The sequence below is a fragment of the Streptopelia decaocto genome (assembly GCF_964273445.1).
Source record: "Streptopelia decaocto genome assembly, chromosome: 5".
NCBI lineage: Eukaryota > Metazoa > Chordata > Aves > Columbiformes > Columbidae > Streptopelia > Streptopelia decaocto.
The window spans coordinates 55,276,669-55,293,552 of NC_138659.1; the positions used below are offsets into that span (position 1 = coordinate 55,276,669).

Sequence of the window (16,884 nt, forward strand, 5' to 3'; positions counted from 1 at the left end):
CATCTTTCAACTTTTATTTCACAAGCAGCTCTCTTTATGCAAAAAATGTCAGTTGTTATGCACAGTTTAGCTGTCTTTTCAACCACATTGCATCAAAACCATTTAATTCACTTACAGTTTACGAAGAGCACTATGAAAGCCAGGATTTATAAATATGCTGGTATTGGTGAACCCTTGCATTAATCCAGAAGCTTCTCTAGACCAACATCTTCAAATGATGCAGACTTTACAGAATGTCTGCTGGGTTTTTTTTTTTTTTTCAATTACTTGAAATGCACATTACTTTAAATTTCAGGTTTTTTTTTTTTTTCCTGAGTTAACTGCTTTAAATAACAGCATTAAAAAAAAAAAATACTTCCTGCCTCACAAAGAATAAGCTTACAGCTAAATCTTAGCATTAAGATGAGCTCATTAGGCATAAACCTCTCTTTCTTACATATAGTTACACACAGAGGAGTAACAGACCTTTTTCTTGTTCATTTACTTTTAGGAGGAAAAAATAATTTTCAGTCTTAGACTCTTCCTTAGCTTCTGAAGAGTGAAAAAAAATGAATGACATAGTCTGCAAGCTTTATGGAGTTGGAGTTTTATAGTTGGTTTTAGTTACATGCAAGTTATGACAATAATATTTGTGGTTCTGCCTTCAGGATAGGTCTTTTGTTGCACTAGAATGTTATTTGGGTATTTTTAAACATATATACCACAACATCAGTGTTGTGGTTATCAGTAACTTTTTTTGTGCTTAGGTGTAATATTCAGCAAACAGGACTAAATGCACTGTTAAAGGTCAGAAGAGGTGCTGGAACAAACAAAACTTTTTAAAGGTTATCACATTATTAAAAGTGTCCCCTCTACAGTACCAGCTTCTAATGAGAAAGTGTTTTATGCTAATTTAAGAAAGCCTCAAAACTACTGAAGAGAAGACTGCTGACCTCTAGTAGGAAAACTTATTTCATCTATAATACATAAAAGATCAGAATTTCCTTTTGCAGAAACTATGCCAAGTATGCAACTGGGGATAGAATACTAGCTGATTAACATGTTGTTAAAAAACAACCAACTTAAACTTCCAAAAGTAGTTTAATTAGAGATTAAAATTATCAGGCTGCAATGAAAAGCATAGTTATTATCCTGAATTTAAAAGGTGCTTAAAAAGACATGAAGTTAAGGCAATTTCCATCACAGCAAAACCTTGATATTCTAAAGCACAATTTGTTTTACTTCTTAGTTCATCTTTGGTCAAAAAACCTGTTGCTACAACCAAGCAAATTGTCAAACACAAAAATTAGCCTGAGACCTTGTCAGTGAAACTGAAAAATTGGTAGATAGTGGTTAATACAATACATTTGGCAAAGATATTTCAGGTACAAAGACAATAGCTTTTAACATTTTTTGTCTCACAAACACTGGATTTAAATCAATAACAACATCACTTGGTATTATAAGAGTTATTGAAATCAACTTGGAAAACACCCTCATATTTAAGAATAACGTTTAACCATCAGAAATTAGGGTGAACATTATGAGATAAATGCATGCAGTTTTATAGCAAAGCATGATATTAGTTAGCTATCAGAATCAGTATACCAGAGAAAGATAGACCTTGGGTATTTCACTGTCCTCAGCAAATTATAAATTTGCTTCTTTTACAAGTTTATCTTAACTAGTGTATCTTTGTAAAATGTCCTCACTTTAGTAACTTTTGTAGAAGGAACTGCTTGTTGGACTTCACTGCAGGTGCAAGGAACAAAACGCTAGCAACAGATTCGAGGTTACAGCAGGCACTGGAGGAAAATAGCTCTGTGATTACAAATCCATAAGGCATTTTTTTGCCAGATTCTAATTTGTTGCAAGACTTTATTGCTAACTTCTTTTCTGTAGATACTGAAATACTGTGACACTTCAAATCCACTAGAGCAATTTATTAAAACCTGCACTTTTAAGCTGGGCCATTTGTCAAATGTAACATTGAATAACTGACATTTCTCAACTTAAACCCCTAAAATACAGAAGTGCAAACAAGTTTTCTTTGGCATAATTCTATATGCAAACTTGAAAATGGTCTCTGACATTGTCTGCAATGCAAACTTTTTTCAGTATCAAGGAAGTTTGTATTTGCTAGGAAATTTGTGTTCTAAATGACGTTTTTCTGAGAAGACCTTAAACCTTGGTCAGCATTTTTATATGAGCTCCAAGTCACCCCTGACTGTGGTTCAGGAAAACAAGCGACTTATGATTTATGTTTTCAACATGTATCTAAACCAACAAAGACCTTTTAATATGAGCCTCCCGAGTTTTAATGTATCAAGATGGTGATACATTAAACATGTATGTGATAGATATATATATATGCTATACACACTATACATATACACACATCATGTATATATAAATATATATAGTACACCAACTAGGGCCAAAAATCTTTTGCAGCTATTACTGTCAGTTAAGGTACAAGCACAATCATCAGGATTCACCGAACAGAAACTGGATATGCCAAACGTTAAAATAAAGTCTGACACAATAGGTGTGCTTTCACTGTTCTCATTTTTAATAGTGCAAAAAAGTCAGTAGTTTACTATTTTAAGATATTCCTAGTTCTAAAAATCTTTCCATTTGCAACCAAACCTGTTTCTTGCAAAAACGTCAGGTAGAATATTTGAGGCTAAATAGATTACTGTAACATTTTTGTGGAACTGAATTACAAAACTACCAGTCCTTCATACAACCTTAAGAAACAAGCTTTAAAAAGATCTTTTACCTTTGTAGAAGAGCATATTGGCAATGTGTATAAAGCAAATATAGTAAGTCCATTTGGAACTCAGGCTGTACAATAGTCAATGTGTGCTACTAATTTTCTGTGCTGGCTTGTTGGATACTGCACTTGACATTTGGGACACTCGAGAAAACTTTCATCAAGAAGGCTTGAATGTTTCAGGGGAGGACTTCTGTCATATGTGGTCAGCTTCTCTTCAAACACAGCTTGCAAATCTTCTTGTGATTCGATACATCCAGATACCTGGAGTTTCTGGAAAAGGAGAAGCTTTAGTGTAAGACTGGGGCATGTATGCACTGATCAAATACTGCAGGAAAAAACTTTCAAGGTTTGATGGCACACAAGCTTTGTGTGTGTTATAGCCCTAAGGACAGAGTGTTAAAGATGGCTAAGTGCAGTTGTGCTATTCATCTCAATAACAAAGGGCCTGTTGTACAATTCTAGTATCACATTTAAAGTAGATTGCAGGTAGCTTTTTGGCAGAGTACTTAAGATAGGCTTCCCACAGTGTGGGACAGGGAATCCTGCCCCAGCTGTCCTCCTAGCCATTCACTTTTTTTCCTTAAGAAATGATGCCTCAGTCCTCTCTACATAGGATGCTGCCTAGTTACCTTCCCACATGCCCTGCCATAATTTTCTCTCCTGATCCCATGCATGAAGATTCTGTGTGTGAAGGCTGTCCCTAACTGTAAAGGGCATCCAGTTGTCTATTTGACAGCTACTCCACCAGCTTCTTAGCACAGAGAAACTCAAAGCTGTAACTTCCCTGCTCTGCCCCAATTTCCGCTCTACTCCCAGTAAACAGGAGGTTTTCTAGTGGCCTCCCCTGGCAGCAGCACCAACTGCAACCCTAGCAAGCAAGGCTCTCCCAGGGGCAACACATGAACAAAGAACACCAGCATCTCAGAATTCATTCTGTTCTCTTCATCATTTGAGAAAATACTTCCAAGTTGCATATAACTAAGAGGGAGAGCAGTCTGGCAGAGTCACAGAAGAGTTCCTGTCATCTGTAACTTGTTAGGAGCTTTTGCATTTCTCTGTAAAAGAAACACAGCAGCCACAGGCCTGATCTAATGAAAGACACAAGTATCCAGTTTCTGTTTTGAATCTTATTTAAGTCAGTCCAGAAATGCAGTTTTGACAATCTCATTCAGCTGTCACCTAATCTTACAAGATACCTTATTGCAGAGTTCAGAAGCACCAACAGTCAAAATGCATAGATACGATAGAGCAAGACAGATGATGAATGGCTTGCTTAATATTTACTGGAGGAATGTGTAGGGAAGGGTTAAGTCAAGGGCTCAAATCTAAGTGGCTTTCATTTGGGCTTACAAAATAAGCAGCAAATAAACCGTGGCCCACGCAATACAACAAATGTTCTTTTTCATTGTGGTAGGGAGCCTAACTTTTTGAAACTGAAAAGCCCAGGTTTTAATGACCCATCCATCCTGTATCAGATGGAGGAGGAATTCAACTTCCATATTTAAGGACTGCATCCTGTTCACTAGCAGCAAGTCTGAGCAGGAGTATCCTGCAGCTTTGCCATTGTGCAACAGATGAAACTAGATACACATTGTGGTACAAAATACAGATATGTTCACTGCTCAGGAACCTGATTATTCCAGATCTCCTTCTGCAGTACTAGTTCTCCATGCATGCTGTACAGAAAAATGATGCCTAGCTAGTTGATGTAAGGTTCTGCACCTTGGGGCCACATACTTAAAAGATGTAAGTGCCTACAGTGACTATCTGATGACATTAACAGAAGACTCACTATGCTTGAAATAAGATCTCAAAGTGAAGAGATGTACATTGATGCAAAATCTTGGACTAAATTTACCTGCAAGTTATTCAGTACATACCAGAGGTTCCAGACGGCTTATTTGCTCCCTGGCCTTGCGCAGCTCCTTAAGGACTTTGTTTAACTGATGTTGCAAGTTCTGGCGATCAAGCTTTTCATTCTCAAAGTCTGTGGTACATATTTGGATCTGGCAACCCCCCAACGTGAAAATTAAAGAATTAAAGTGAGAATTATTAAGAAATTACGATGGTGAAAGGGAGAGGGAAGGAGAGAGAGAGGTGTTTCGCCTCTATATATTTGAAGAAAGTTTTACTCTGCTATCATATCTTACAATAGGATTAAAAACAACAACAATCATCACTTGTCACTTTCATTACAGTGAAATTCATGTATGCCTAATTATGAAATTCTTCAAAATTCTTCTCCATTACTAAAGGTAGAGTTTAAAATTATTTTGGTTGGAGGGTGTTTCAAGCTGTCTTGCAATCGTCAACTAAGTATTCTGTAGAAAAGCATTTAGTGCAAGTTCTCATCAAAAAACCCCATTTCTTCTCCAGGATCTTTCTTGTAGCCAGACAATTTGGACAGAAACTATGGGTAACAGTGTACACACAAGCTTAGCAAAAAATGTATCTTTTTTTTTTCCAGTAATATCCATTAGATCTGTAAGAATGTAATTAGAAAAAATAAACAAGATGGAAAAGAGGGCAATGCAATACTTTATATAACTTTATAAGAGTACATTACAAAACTTCAAGGAGCTGATTTGTTTTAGGATGTTTCCCATACCTAGTCTGAGGCTACACAGTTGAATAAGTGATTGTGGAGAAAATAACATTAGGTTTGATCACACCTTATCAGTAAAAGGTTACAGATTTTCCTCGACAGATGTGGCAAAATTTTTAGAACCATTAAGAAATTACGGTTGAATATTCACATCTCATTACTTGATTCAATATACTACTCATTCTTAAACTTGAAAAGTCTAGAAAGCCTTTATGCATAATACAGATTAAGCAGCAGTGTCTTAGAATATAATTTGGTACCTGTTGTTCCAACAAAGCTATCCTACTGTGTTCCTCCTGCTGTTTGAGTAATGATTTACTAAGAAGTTGCACCTGCAAGGCAGAAAAGCATTTAGAAAGAACTTCCATATGCAACAGTTAATAAGCTTAAATAATGAATCTAACAAGGGACAGAAGTAAACCTTCGTATTCCAGCACCAACAGAAAGATGAACGCCTGTTACGCAACAGCCAAACCCAATTCAAATATACCTAATTCTTTGGGAGGAAACCCCAGGGAAACATTATCACCGTTTTGAGTAGGGGGAATGCAGGATGATGTTATCGTTTAAAAACAAAACAAAACAAAAAAAACCCCACACAAAACAAAACACCAACCAACCAACAAAAAACACACACAAAAAAAACCACAAACGTGACACAAAAAACCTCCCTGAACTTTCCTAGGCTTGGATGCAGACAAAAATATACACACAAAATCTATGTTTGCACTAACATGCCATGACATTAAGAAACAAGCAATGCAACTTTTTTTTTTTTTAATGTAAGAAGTTTAAGACTAAGTATTATAGTATAATGGATTAAGAAAATGTTAAAAAAAAAAATCTTCCATTATCAGTATGTAGCAATTTTGGTAGTGAATGATGATGTTCTGCTGGAAAACAAAGAAAAAACAAAACAAAACAACCACCGAACAAAAAACTCAACACCTTTTAATCATTATTGACCAGTGAGAACCAGCCTGTGGTTAGAGCTAAACTGTTCTGGTTTTAGCCTACTTTGGTGCCTAGTAAGTTTTATTCTCACATTTCAAATTTCAGTTCTGTTTCGCATTGTTATGGAGAACGAACTTCTCCAAGTAGCAAGTCTTATTTGGATGCCCTGAGGACAATCCTCCAAGGAGGACTTTCCATTTTTTCTTCAGGAGATAAGTGGTCATGATTTTAGGAGAAGCAGCAACAACAGGTTTGTTTGTTAGCATCACCGTGCTGATAGGAATATTCCAGGACACCACTGTAACTCTCCATGTAGGGGAAGTTACAAAGTCCTCATGAGCATCCCAAGCAGAAGGAGGTAAGCGCTGAATATTTTTAAATACAAACATATAACATGTGTCTTCCCTCCGCTTCTGATCAGCCAGAGTGGTTAAAGTCATTGTGTTCAAAAAAAGAAGGAAGGAAGAATTAAGAACTTCTCATATGAACAGAATTATTTCACTGAAGTCATCACGGTGCTCTTTGGGAGATAGGCAAGCCCTGCAAACCATTAGAATCTGACACAAAACAACAGAACAGATCTGGCAATAGTGTGAACCACACATATTGAACAGCCTGCCCAACAGGCACTTCTTAGGCTTTATAGGGAATTACAGAACTCTTCTCTGTGGTTTCTACCATAGCAGTATTCAAGACAGTGACATCTTCAGTTCCATCCCTTCCCTTGCTTCTCTGGCCATTGCTGTCTGGTACTCAGGTGTGCCTGCACAGTTCTTATCCATGGCATCATACAGAGACCCAAATGCAGGAACTCATCTGAATGGAAGAACAAACACCACACCCCCAAGGTGCACAGCCACAATGGGTGGCTGGGGACACTTATCCAGGGACACAGCTGCTTACTCAGTAAGTGTGAAACTGCAAACCCACATGTGTATTTGTAGCAACCAGGTGACAGCAAATGTCAGTGATATTCTATAGTTAGGACCACAGGATAAAATAGCCTGTATGGACTTGAATTTTAACCTTTCCTGTTCTCATTTCCTATTAACCTGGAAGATGAACTAAATCAGAATCAATTAAGTATTCTCTCACTTCTCCCTCTTGTGTCCCACAAGACCAGGGCAATACGTGAACAAATACGTTCCTCGTTTAAGCAAGAAAATTTCACAGAAGTTTGGATTTTGATTCAAACCAATATCTTAAAGAAATAATTTAATTTTAAGCACAAGGACAGGAGTCTAGATGTGCATAAAAAGTTATCAGAGCAAGTAATTGATAATTGTTTGCTAATGATCTTAAATCTCCAAATGCATCCACTTACCTGACATACAAGATCTTCAGACTTTTTCTTTTCCTCTCTGAGCTGTCCTTTAATAGTTTCATTTTCTTGTTTTAGTCTCTGCACTTTCTCTCCTTTAATTTCATTTTCTAGAGTCTTCATTTCAGCACTCTGTTGTGACTGCAATAAGGCATTTAAACTCAATATTTCTCGTTGTGTTTCTTCATATTTATTTTTGAATTCGTTCAGTTCAGATCTCAGCTGAGTTATAGTGCGTCTTTCAGCCTCAAGGTCACTCTTAGCACTTAGTAACAGCTGGTCATATTTTTGCTTTTCCTCTTGTAGGTGACCTTAATGAGTCAGAAATAATTGCGATAATAATAGGGAAGGGGAAGAAAAAAAAACACACTTAAAAAATCAGAACACCAAATCTTTGATGACATTTTAAGACATATTGATAGAAATGGACATTCTAGGCTGTTACACAGCTCAGATTGGCACCAAACTTCAAGCAAAACAGCTTTCAATACTTCTAATGCAGTAAAGTCTCCTTCCCTGTATAGTTACTGAAAAACTGCAACTTGGTTTGTGTATTCTGTGCTACAGCCTCTTCTTTCACTATCCCTTACAGCAACAGTAGATCCTTTACCCTGACCACACAAGCTCCATGACCCACACATAGTTCTTGTATGGCCTCATGCATGGGAATCGAGGCCCAAAGACACCGGATTGATGCTCACTTCCAGATTTAGGCTCCTTAGCCAAGGGTCTGGTACACCTCCCTCCCCAGAGATACCCTGGGGACTGGACAGGCTTTACTTCACCCTTTTTGACCAAAGCCAGACTATCTTCTTCAAATTATACACCATCATTTACTTCTAAATTGCAAATAAAAGGAACTAGGATAGTATTTTTGATAAGAAATGCCTGCTTTTTGGCTAGTGACTGTTACTTAAACCAGAGTTTGAGAAATTTCTGCTCGTCAACCCAAGAAAAGTTTAATAAGTAGGAAAATAAAAGTAGGCAGTCTATAGAAATTCAGTAGTAATACAAAATATACCTGAAAGCACAAGGAATGCAGATTTTCCCAGGCTTTGCTGATTTTGGGCACTGTAAGTTTCTTGACTTTGATACATGTCCTATTGAAAGCTCTCCTCATTCTTCAAAGTGTAATTTACTAGGGAAAGTTTCTTGACTGTTCTCCCTCCCCTCAACTATGAGCTAAGCCTTACCTTCTGGTTAGCAATACTCCTTTATAGGGTGGCAAGATCTTCAGAGCAATACCAAAGAAAAAGTTGTCATATCTACTTGCACCCTGTACAGATTGGTTCTGAGAACCTTGGGTCTCTGCCAGCGTGTAGCTGCTTGAAGAGGGGAACTTTCTTATACCCTTACTCCTAGTGTCCCGATGACAAAGATTTAGTGGCAGTAACTCTAAGTTACATTTCCTGGTGAGCTACCTTAGTCTGCCTCCCTCTAAAATGCTTTTCATAGATTTCTAAGCAGCAGCAAAACAAGATTATGATATTTTACTGTTTTCCATAAAGATTGAAGCAGTAATACAGAAACCAAACCACTGCACATGAATTTCTAACTGGTACATATCAGTGGGCATACTCTTAACTCCAGATGATGCTAGTTTTATTTAGTGAATTTACCTTGCAGGTCAGTTGCAGCATATATGAAGTTAATAATTTGATACTAAGAATAGCAAGTCAGCTCCTTCTGGTTCCTCTGTTCAACATGGTTTTAATTTTATTCCACATGCTGGTCAAGCACAAGTCAGTCTAAATGCAGAGGACTGAAAGGGTGCCCATTATTGAGGAACTACATAGCACAGAAGTGAGCTAGAGGTGGCCAGATCCATATTGTGAAACACTTTTTTTGGATAGGTGCCATAATCTACCACAGGTTTTCATGCCCTGTAAGAACTGTTCAGGTGAGTAAAGAATGTGGCAGTCTTGAGTCATTTTTATAATATTTATTTTTAAAAAAATATGATACCCCAGATCCACGCCTAGCTAATAAATCCCTAATGCTTCCATTATACAGGTTGAATGTGTACTTTGAAGGATGGGAGACACACGTGTGTTTTCCTCAATGCTTTCTGCAAACAGAGAGGGTGGTAATAGAGTGTTAAGGCTGTTAAGAAACAGCTTTGAAGTAGATAAGAATATTAAATACTGTCAGTCAAGTAATGTAGCTGGATAACAGGAAGCAAAGAGATTTTATTTAACTAAGTTTTACCATTAAGAAACGAAAATGCTGGGAAGTCAGTCTTGATTTTGTTTAATTGTGCTATAATTTGTTTTCAGAAAACTTATTCTATAGACAATTCTAGTTTGGGTCACTTGTGGGGAAAAAAAAATGTTGATACCTTCTGAACTGAATTCTTTCGATTCTTGTTGGCTAACTGTTTCTGACTTCTGTTCAAGTTCAAAGATCCTTCCAAGCAGCCCCCTGACATATGCTTCACGTTGCTGGTCATACAATAGCCACTGTTGGTTTTTCTCAAGAGCCTTCAGGAAAAGGAACAAAAGAACAACAAAAAAGCCTTAGGTAATTTAATATATTTTAAAAGTGTTAGTCATCTTAAAATGTTAAAAGTTATATATAATACAGTTTAAAGATAAGCTAGTTAGTTCTGCTGCAAATTGTAGTAACCTTCTCTGTACAATAAAGATCTTCATTTGGAAAGAGAAGGCAGGTTATTGAGCATAAGTTAAAATTGGAGCAATATTAAACACAGACTGGCTGATTTCTTGGAATGGGAAAATGACTTAAAAACAAAGGCTTCCATGAGTCATGCCCAGAGTATGAAGAATTAACCTTTCAGTCTCAAATATAAAATTAAATATAAAATAAAATTTTGAAAATTGAATAAACCAAAACTGTATCATTGCAACTTAAAGCTTGTAAGAACAAGGAAATGGATTATACATCCAATTGGATCATAGAATTAAGTTGGGAAGGGACCTCGGGAGGTTTCTAATCCAACTTCATGCTATCCCAGGCAGTGTCAGCACTGAGATCAGACCAAGTTACCTGGGGCTTCTGTTTTGTCAGCAACCACTTTCTTCTGATGTTTCAAGCAAGGTTTTTTATTAAGAAAAAAAAAAAAAGGAAATATTGTTGCAGATTTTTTTTTTTTTGCAAGAATTCAGAAAATTTGAATTATTGTCATAAAGTCATTTTAGATATTATATTTTAGAGGGAAACATACCCTCTGAGGTCCCATACTACTAAAAAATATATATCTGGTGATAATTTACATTCTTATGCATCTCAATACAGATGATTTATACTTGCAATGTTGTACATGAAACTTACATCTTTCAGTTGTTTTTCAACTTCATAAAGATTAGTCAGTGATCCAGTGCTGTTTGTTACCGCATCCTGCAGACAAAGAACATGTTAGTGTTCTTTAAAATAGATGGCTGAAACAATAAAGCTAGTCCTGTGTCAGTATTAATCTCACCTAAATAGCATAAGAATATTTTTAAAAAGGAAAACAGATGCATACAAGTGCCTTTTGTGTTTAAAAATCTTTATAGTTGGTTTTTGTTGGTGGTGGTTTTTTGTTTTGTTTGTTGGGTTTGGGTTTTTTTTTGAAAAAAAAGGATTTAAGTTGTATAGAAAATTATTTCAAAGATTTAAAATAAAATCTCCTGGAAGATCCAGGACAAAGGTGTACATTTAATTTCTTTTATAACTCTGCAACTCATTGTTACGTTAAAACATTTCTGAAGAAGAATGCATTATGTCTTCTGCTGAACTGCTATCTTGGAAGACCTGGAGGGTACAGGAGAGTTTCTGAAAAATGAAGATATTAATGATATTATTTAAACACACACTAAAAGACATTTGTTCAATTTTGTATCCTCATATGTTTGACAATATTAGACCTGTTGTAGTTGTTGGAGAAAGACAGAGACCTTGACAACTTCATTGGGATAACAGAAGGATTATAAACATCTGGGAAACTGTGCAAGCCTGCCTGGAACCATAAGAACATACTGACTTTTTCTGAGACGTGATCCACAGTAGGGTGCTTAAAGCATGACTCAGTTCTCTAGACCTATCTAAAACTAAACAGCAGTTAAACAGTTGTACTTCTTTCAGAATGTGACATGTTTATTCACTGCATGACAGAAAGCTTTTTGAAATTGTGGAGATATATGTCCTGGTTTCAGCTGAGATAGAATTGTGCTGTGTTTTGGATTTAAGATGAGAACAATGTTGATAACACACTGATGTTTTAGTTGTTGCTGAGCGGTGCTTACACTAAGCAAGGACTTTTCAGCTTCTCATACTGCCCTACCAAGGAGGAGGCTGACAGTCCACAAGAAGCTGGGAGGGGACACAGCCAGGACAGCTGACCCCAACTGGCCAAAGAGCTATTCCATACCATATGACATCATGCTAGACAAAAAACTGGGGGAATTGGCCCCAGGAGTGTCAGCTGCTGCTCAGGGACTGGCAGGGCATCAGTCAGCAGGTGGTGAGCAGTCACACTGCAGATCACTAGTTTTGTACATTATTTTAGCAGTATTATTGTTTCCCCTTCCTCTTCTGTCCAATTAAACTGTTTTTATCTGAAACACTGAGTTTTACTTTTTTGCAATTCTCTTCCCCATCCCACTGGGAGGGAAGTAAGTGAATGGCTGTGTGCTGCTTAGTTGCCTGCTGGATTAAACCACAACAGGGAACTTTAAGGAAATAAAAAGGTAGATTACTAACAAACCCAAGCTACATTTTTCAAAAGTTTTCCTGTGTTTTTTGGAGCATGAATCAGAAACAGCTTTATAGCTGAAAAAATATAGGAGATCTTTGAGTGCAATCATTAAACTTCAGCTCTTGCTAATAAAAATAGGATTTAGAGACACTACAACTGCTCATATTCCTATTTCTATAAACATTAGAATTCTGTCTCAGTGAAAACTCTCAAAACAGTCGTACAACTGTTGTTTCTGTTTCAGAGTATACCTGCTGTTCATACGACATCTAGCAGTTTCAAGGAGCATTGCTAGGCTTGTTTTCAAGTTTTCCAAGACATCCAGTCAAAACATCAGTCAAATTTTGTCATCCTCCATTGATAAATCAGTAAAACGTTTAAAAGAAAGTATTTTGGTAGTTCATTGACAAAGTTATTGTAGAAATCTGTTAAATTAACATACATTTTAAGTTCTCTAACAAAGTTCAAAGTCTCTTGAAACTGAAAATAAACACATTTCATTTAAAGTGATATTTTCCAAGACATGCATTATTATAAGTGATACTTATATGTATTATCATTAAAAATTAGTAGATTAAGTTATTTTGCTAAGGATTTGGCTAAAGCTGGATTTCTAGAAATTACTCAACTTCCTTGTAGCACATGGGGAACCAGCACCATCTACAGGTGAAGAGCTGGAAAAGGCTTAAAGACGCCTCTTTCAGGCACCAACTTCCTTCGGCCTCTTCTTGAGATGCTACTGCATTTTCCACGGAACATAAGAACAGTCAGGGATGGAAAAACAACTGCAGAAATCTAAATGCACTTACAAAAGCTGCCACGTACATGGCACCAAACCTATTAACTATTTTAAATGAGAGGAGTAACTCAGTCTCCTCCAATCTTGACATCACCAATGAGCTCGTGACTGAAGCTGAATTAGGTGAAGAGCTTGGTTTGTCTTTATTAGTGCCCTAGGTTTCTTACTGCTGCCTTCTCAGTCTATTTAGTCACTGGTCATACAAACTGAGAAGGGTATAATATCTGCATAAGCAACAGTGGACCATTACACATAGTATCACATCATATCACCTATGTCTGATATTGCAAAAGGGACTTTGCAGTACGGTGTTAGAGAATCCCCTCCCCAGCTGCATTGCCTGAAGTTGTGCTCCCTGACTGTTCTTTATTTAGCATTCAATCTGGGTATCATCTCTCTTCATACAAGAATATTTCAGCATGCAATGCAACTTGTAGTAAGTTTAAAAATCCATCCTTTTTTTTTTTTTATAACAGATGTCAGTGCTAAGTGGGTATAAACAGGTTAGACTTGGAATATGCCACTACAGTGTTTCTTCAGCACTTACCTGGGATGCTTGAGTAGTACTGCCTCTGTTTTCAAGCTCAGAACATTTTGCAGTAACAGCAGACAGATTACATTTTAACCGGTTCATTTCTTCCGATAGGGAATGAAGTAACTGTTCTCTCCTTTCTGCTTCCTTTTTCTTTTCCTCTAGTTGACTTTGCAACAAGGAGACTTCACTATTCTTGTTTTTAGATTTAAGCTTGTCTTTCAGGTTTTGGATTTCTTTGTCCTTCTCTCCTAGAAGATGTTTGTGTTTTTCTTTTTCTTTTTCAAGGGAAAGTATTTTCTAAATGAAACAGATTAAAAGTGATAACACAAATGAATAAGTACCAGTCTATGCAATAAATGCATCAGCAAGCTTACAAGAGTTTGACAAGATACTCAGTTTGAAAGGTTCTCTTTTAGCCTTTAATTAGCTGAGAATATTACTTTTTACTCAAAACAGACAATACTACAGTGATCATCTGAAATATTTCAAGGGATAGTAAAAACAGTCTGAAGTAGATGAAACAAGTTAAGAATGCAAAGAATTAAGTTTCACAGACTTGGTAGGTACTCAGTTTTGTACATGAACACAGATCACTACAACAGATGAACCTTAAAACACAAGCAGTACCAGAACTCTTGGACACTTCCAGTGAAGGGGTTGATGATACATTTACTAGTATTGGTTCACATATTTAGTAGCTTTTGAGAAGCAGCAGAGCCTTCTTTCAAACTAAATGACAATAACTGAAGTCCCAAAATAGTTATAATCAAGCGTTCAGGAGAAGGATCTTGTTTTCCAAATTATCCAGCCTTTTAGTTTTAGATATTTTCAACAGGCACTCTCTTTTCAGTATGCCTCCAGCACAGGTAACTCTTACATAGCATTAGTACTGCATTTCAGATAACAGAGGCTTATGTAGAGCCCTGCTGTATGATAACATTTATTTTCCATTAGAAAGGTTGATGTTGAAATCCTACATGCTGATATAAAGTCATTAGAAGATGACAGAGAAACTGAAAGAAATAGAATTTTAGAGAGCCTCACATAGGGAGTGGTTGAAGACCACACAGTGCTCACTAGAATTAAAATACTGACAGCAAATAGTGCCTCGTATATCTAGGCATGCCTGTGGTTTTCCACCCGTAAACTAGGAACCCAGCATGAAGTTATCAACACTGAGCAAGCACCAAACTCCACCAGACACAGCAAGTGCACTAAGGAATTTAGCAAAAGTGGTACATGAGCTGTCTAGCCATAGCTGGCACTTTGATTAGCACTTCTCAACTGCTGTTGTAGCACAGACACATCAAAAACCTCATTGTCAACAGAAGTGGCCCAGAAATGTTAGTGTGCCAGCTCTCCATTAGTTGTAGCCTCTGACAGAGTCCATTTGAAGGTTCACAGTCCTTCTGGGCAGCCTGACAGTATTAGACTTGGTCACATACTGAGTCTTGAACTTCCTTCTCTGCAGCCACAGGTTTACCCTGAATGGACTACAAGGTGCGGAAACTGCAGCGCCTGTTTCTGCTCTTTGGTTGTAATGAAAAAATAATGTGGTGAAATGATGACAGTGGAAGCTTGAGAATCTAGTTCAAGCAACTACCAGAACTCTTTGGCATGTTCTTAGACAAGTGTTTGCAAACACAATGTTCTTTGCAGGAAGTGCTCGAGATAATTCTCTGGCGTTGTTTGAAACAGTTGGACACGTGAGGACAGATATTAATGGGCTAATTAGCACGTCTGACCTCGTGTCAAACTGAAACAGCAGTAACATCCAAGTAAATTAAGTTCTAAGAGAAAAGACTGGCATGTCCCTTACAAAGCCCGGCAGACTCAGGTGCCGCTGACCGCGCCCGGGCGGGGTGTCCCAGACCCGCTCTCACCTCCAGGAGCCGGTTCCTCTCCGGGTCGGGCATCCCGCTTGTCCCTGGCGCGTTTTCCTCCGCTGATTTTCTCAGGGATGAGTTCTCCTGCTTGTACTTCCCGAGATCACTCTCAGCTCTGGAGCTCCCCGACTTTAAGCCCCACTTGCCAGTAATTATATCTTTGGCCGTCCTGGAGTTCATCTTCAGGCACCTACAAAAAACAGCCGTAGCGTTACGGAACAGCGATCCCAGCCGGCAGTACCGGGCTCCGCGGCCTGTGCTGGCGGCGGCCGGGCCGCGGGGAGCACCGGGGGCTCCGGCGCGGACAGAGGGACCCGCGCGGCGGGCAGCGGCTGCTCCGGCCGGCCCAGCCCCGCTTCCGGGAGTTTGAATCCCGCGGCTCCGGCATCGTCACTTCCGCCCGGGCCACCTCACAGTCGGAGCGCGGACTACGGCGTCTCCGATAGATCAGAAAAGTGGGGAGGGGTTAAAGAACGCTTCCGCGAGGACGCTGGCTAGAGGCAGTTGGACGAGCAGGTGTGGGCGGGGCTGGAGGGGCGCGAGCTGCCCGGCGCTGGGCGGCCGTTAGCGGCCGTCGGGGCGTGCCGAGTTCTAATGTCTGAGAGGAGGCTCTCCATTGGCTGGCGTGCGCGCCGCGAGACCTGTCTGGCCAATATCATGGAGCCTTTCTTCTCTTCACCTCGTTTGTCTGCCCAGCGCACGTGCTGGCGCCTGGCCGCTGTGAGGCGAGGGGCCGCACCCAGGGGCGGCCGGCGCTTCTGGGCGGGCTGCAGGGGCGTTTGCTTCCCCTTTGCGAGACCATCATTAATTTTACCTGTGAGGGGATTTCCATTTCGCCGTTAAAGGGCAGTTGTGGAAGGAGAGCTGGTGGCAGGTGAGTGCTCCCTCATATTGTTCCCAGCAGGTGGCTCTCCCCACCCTCCATCAGGCTTATTTCACTCGCCGTTGGGGCGGAAGGGGCAGTGGCTGCCAGTCGCCAGTGGCAGGAATCCTGGCCTGTGGCTCTGGCTGTGCACCAGCTGGGGGATTGTCCAGGTCTGGAGTGGACGAGGGCAGAACAACCTGCCGTGATGCTTCAGCCAAGTCTGGGTCCTCTGGGTGCTGTGTCTTCTGTGTCTTTATCCTCATTCCTTCCTGAACACATTGTCTTTAGATTACCTTTTCTTCCCTAGAAATCCTCTTCCTTGGCTACCCAAAATCTGATCATTTTAGAAAGGAATCGACGGCTTCAAAGGTAATAAGCTAGGATGGTACTCACGTGACCATGTAAAAACTAGGCTTTGTCCACATATGACTCACTTTCTCTGTCTTGTTGGCTTCCTCTCTCATC

At 39.0% G+C, this 16,884-nt stretch overlaps 1 protein-coding gene across 1 annotated transcript; it reads right to left on the bottom strand.

Moving 5' to 3' along the window:
• On the bottom strand, positions 1 to 15,910 carry CEP55 (centrosomal protein 55). Its single transcript, XM_082052996.1, has 8 exons — positions 15,552 to 15,910; positions 13,681 to 13,965; positions 10,930 to 10,995; positions 9,977 to 10,118; positions 7,642 to 7,949; positions 5,624 to 5,695; positions 4,639 to 4,764; positions 1 to 3,028 (listed from the first exon to the last, which is right to left on the bottom strand). The coding sequence occupies exons 1-8, from the start codon at positions 15,732 to 15,734 to the stop codon at positions 2,822 to 2,824; spliced, it is 1,389 nt and encodes a 462-aa protein (XP_081909122.1). The 5' UTR covers positions 15,735 to 15,910; the 3' UTR covers positions 1 to 2,821.
• Between the last annotated feature and the right edge of the window lie 974 nt (positions 15,911 to 16,884).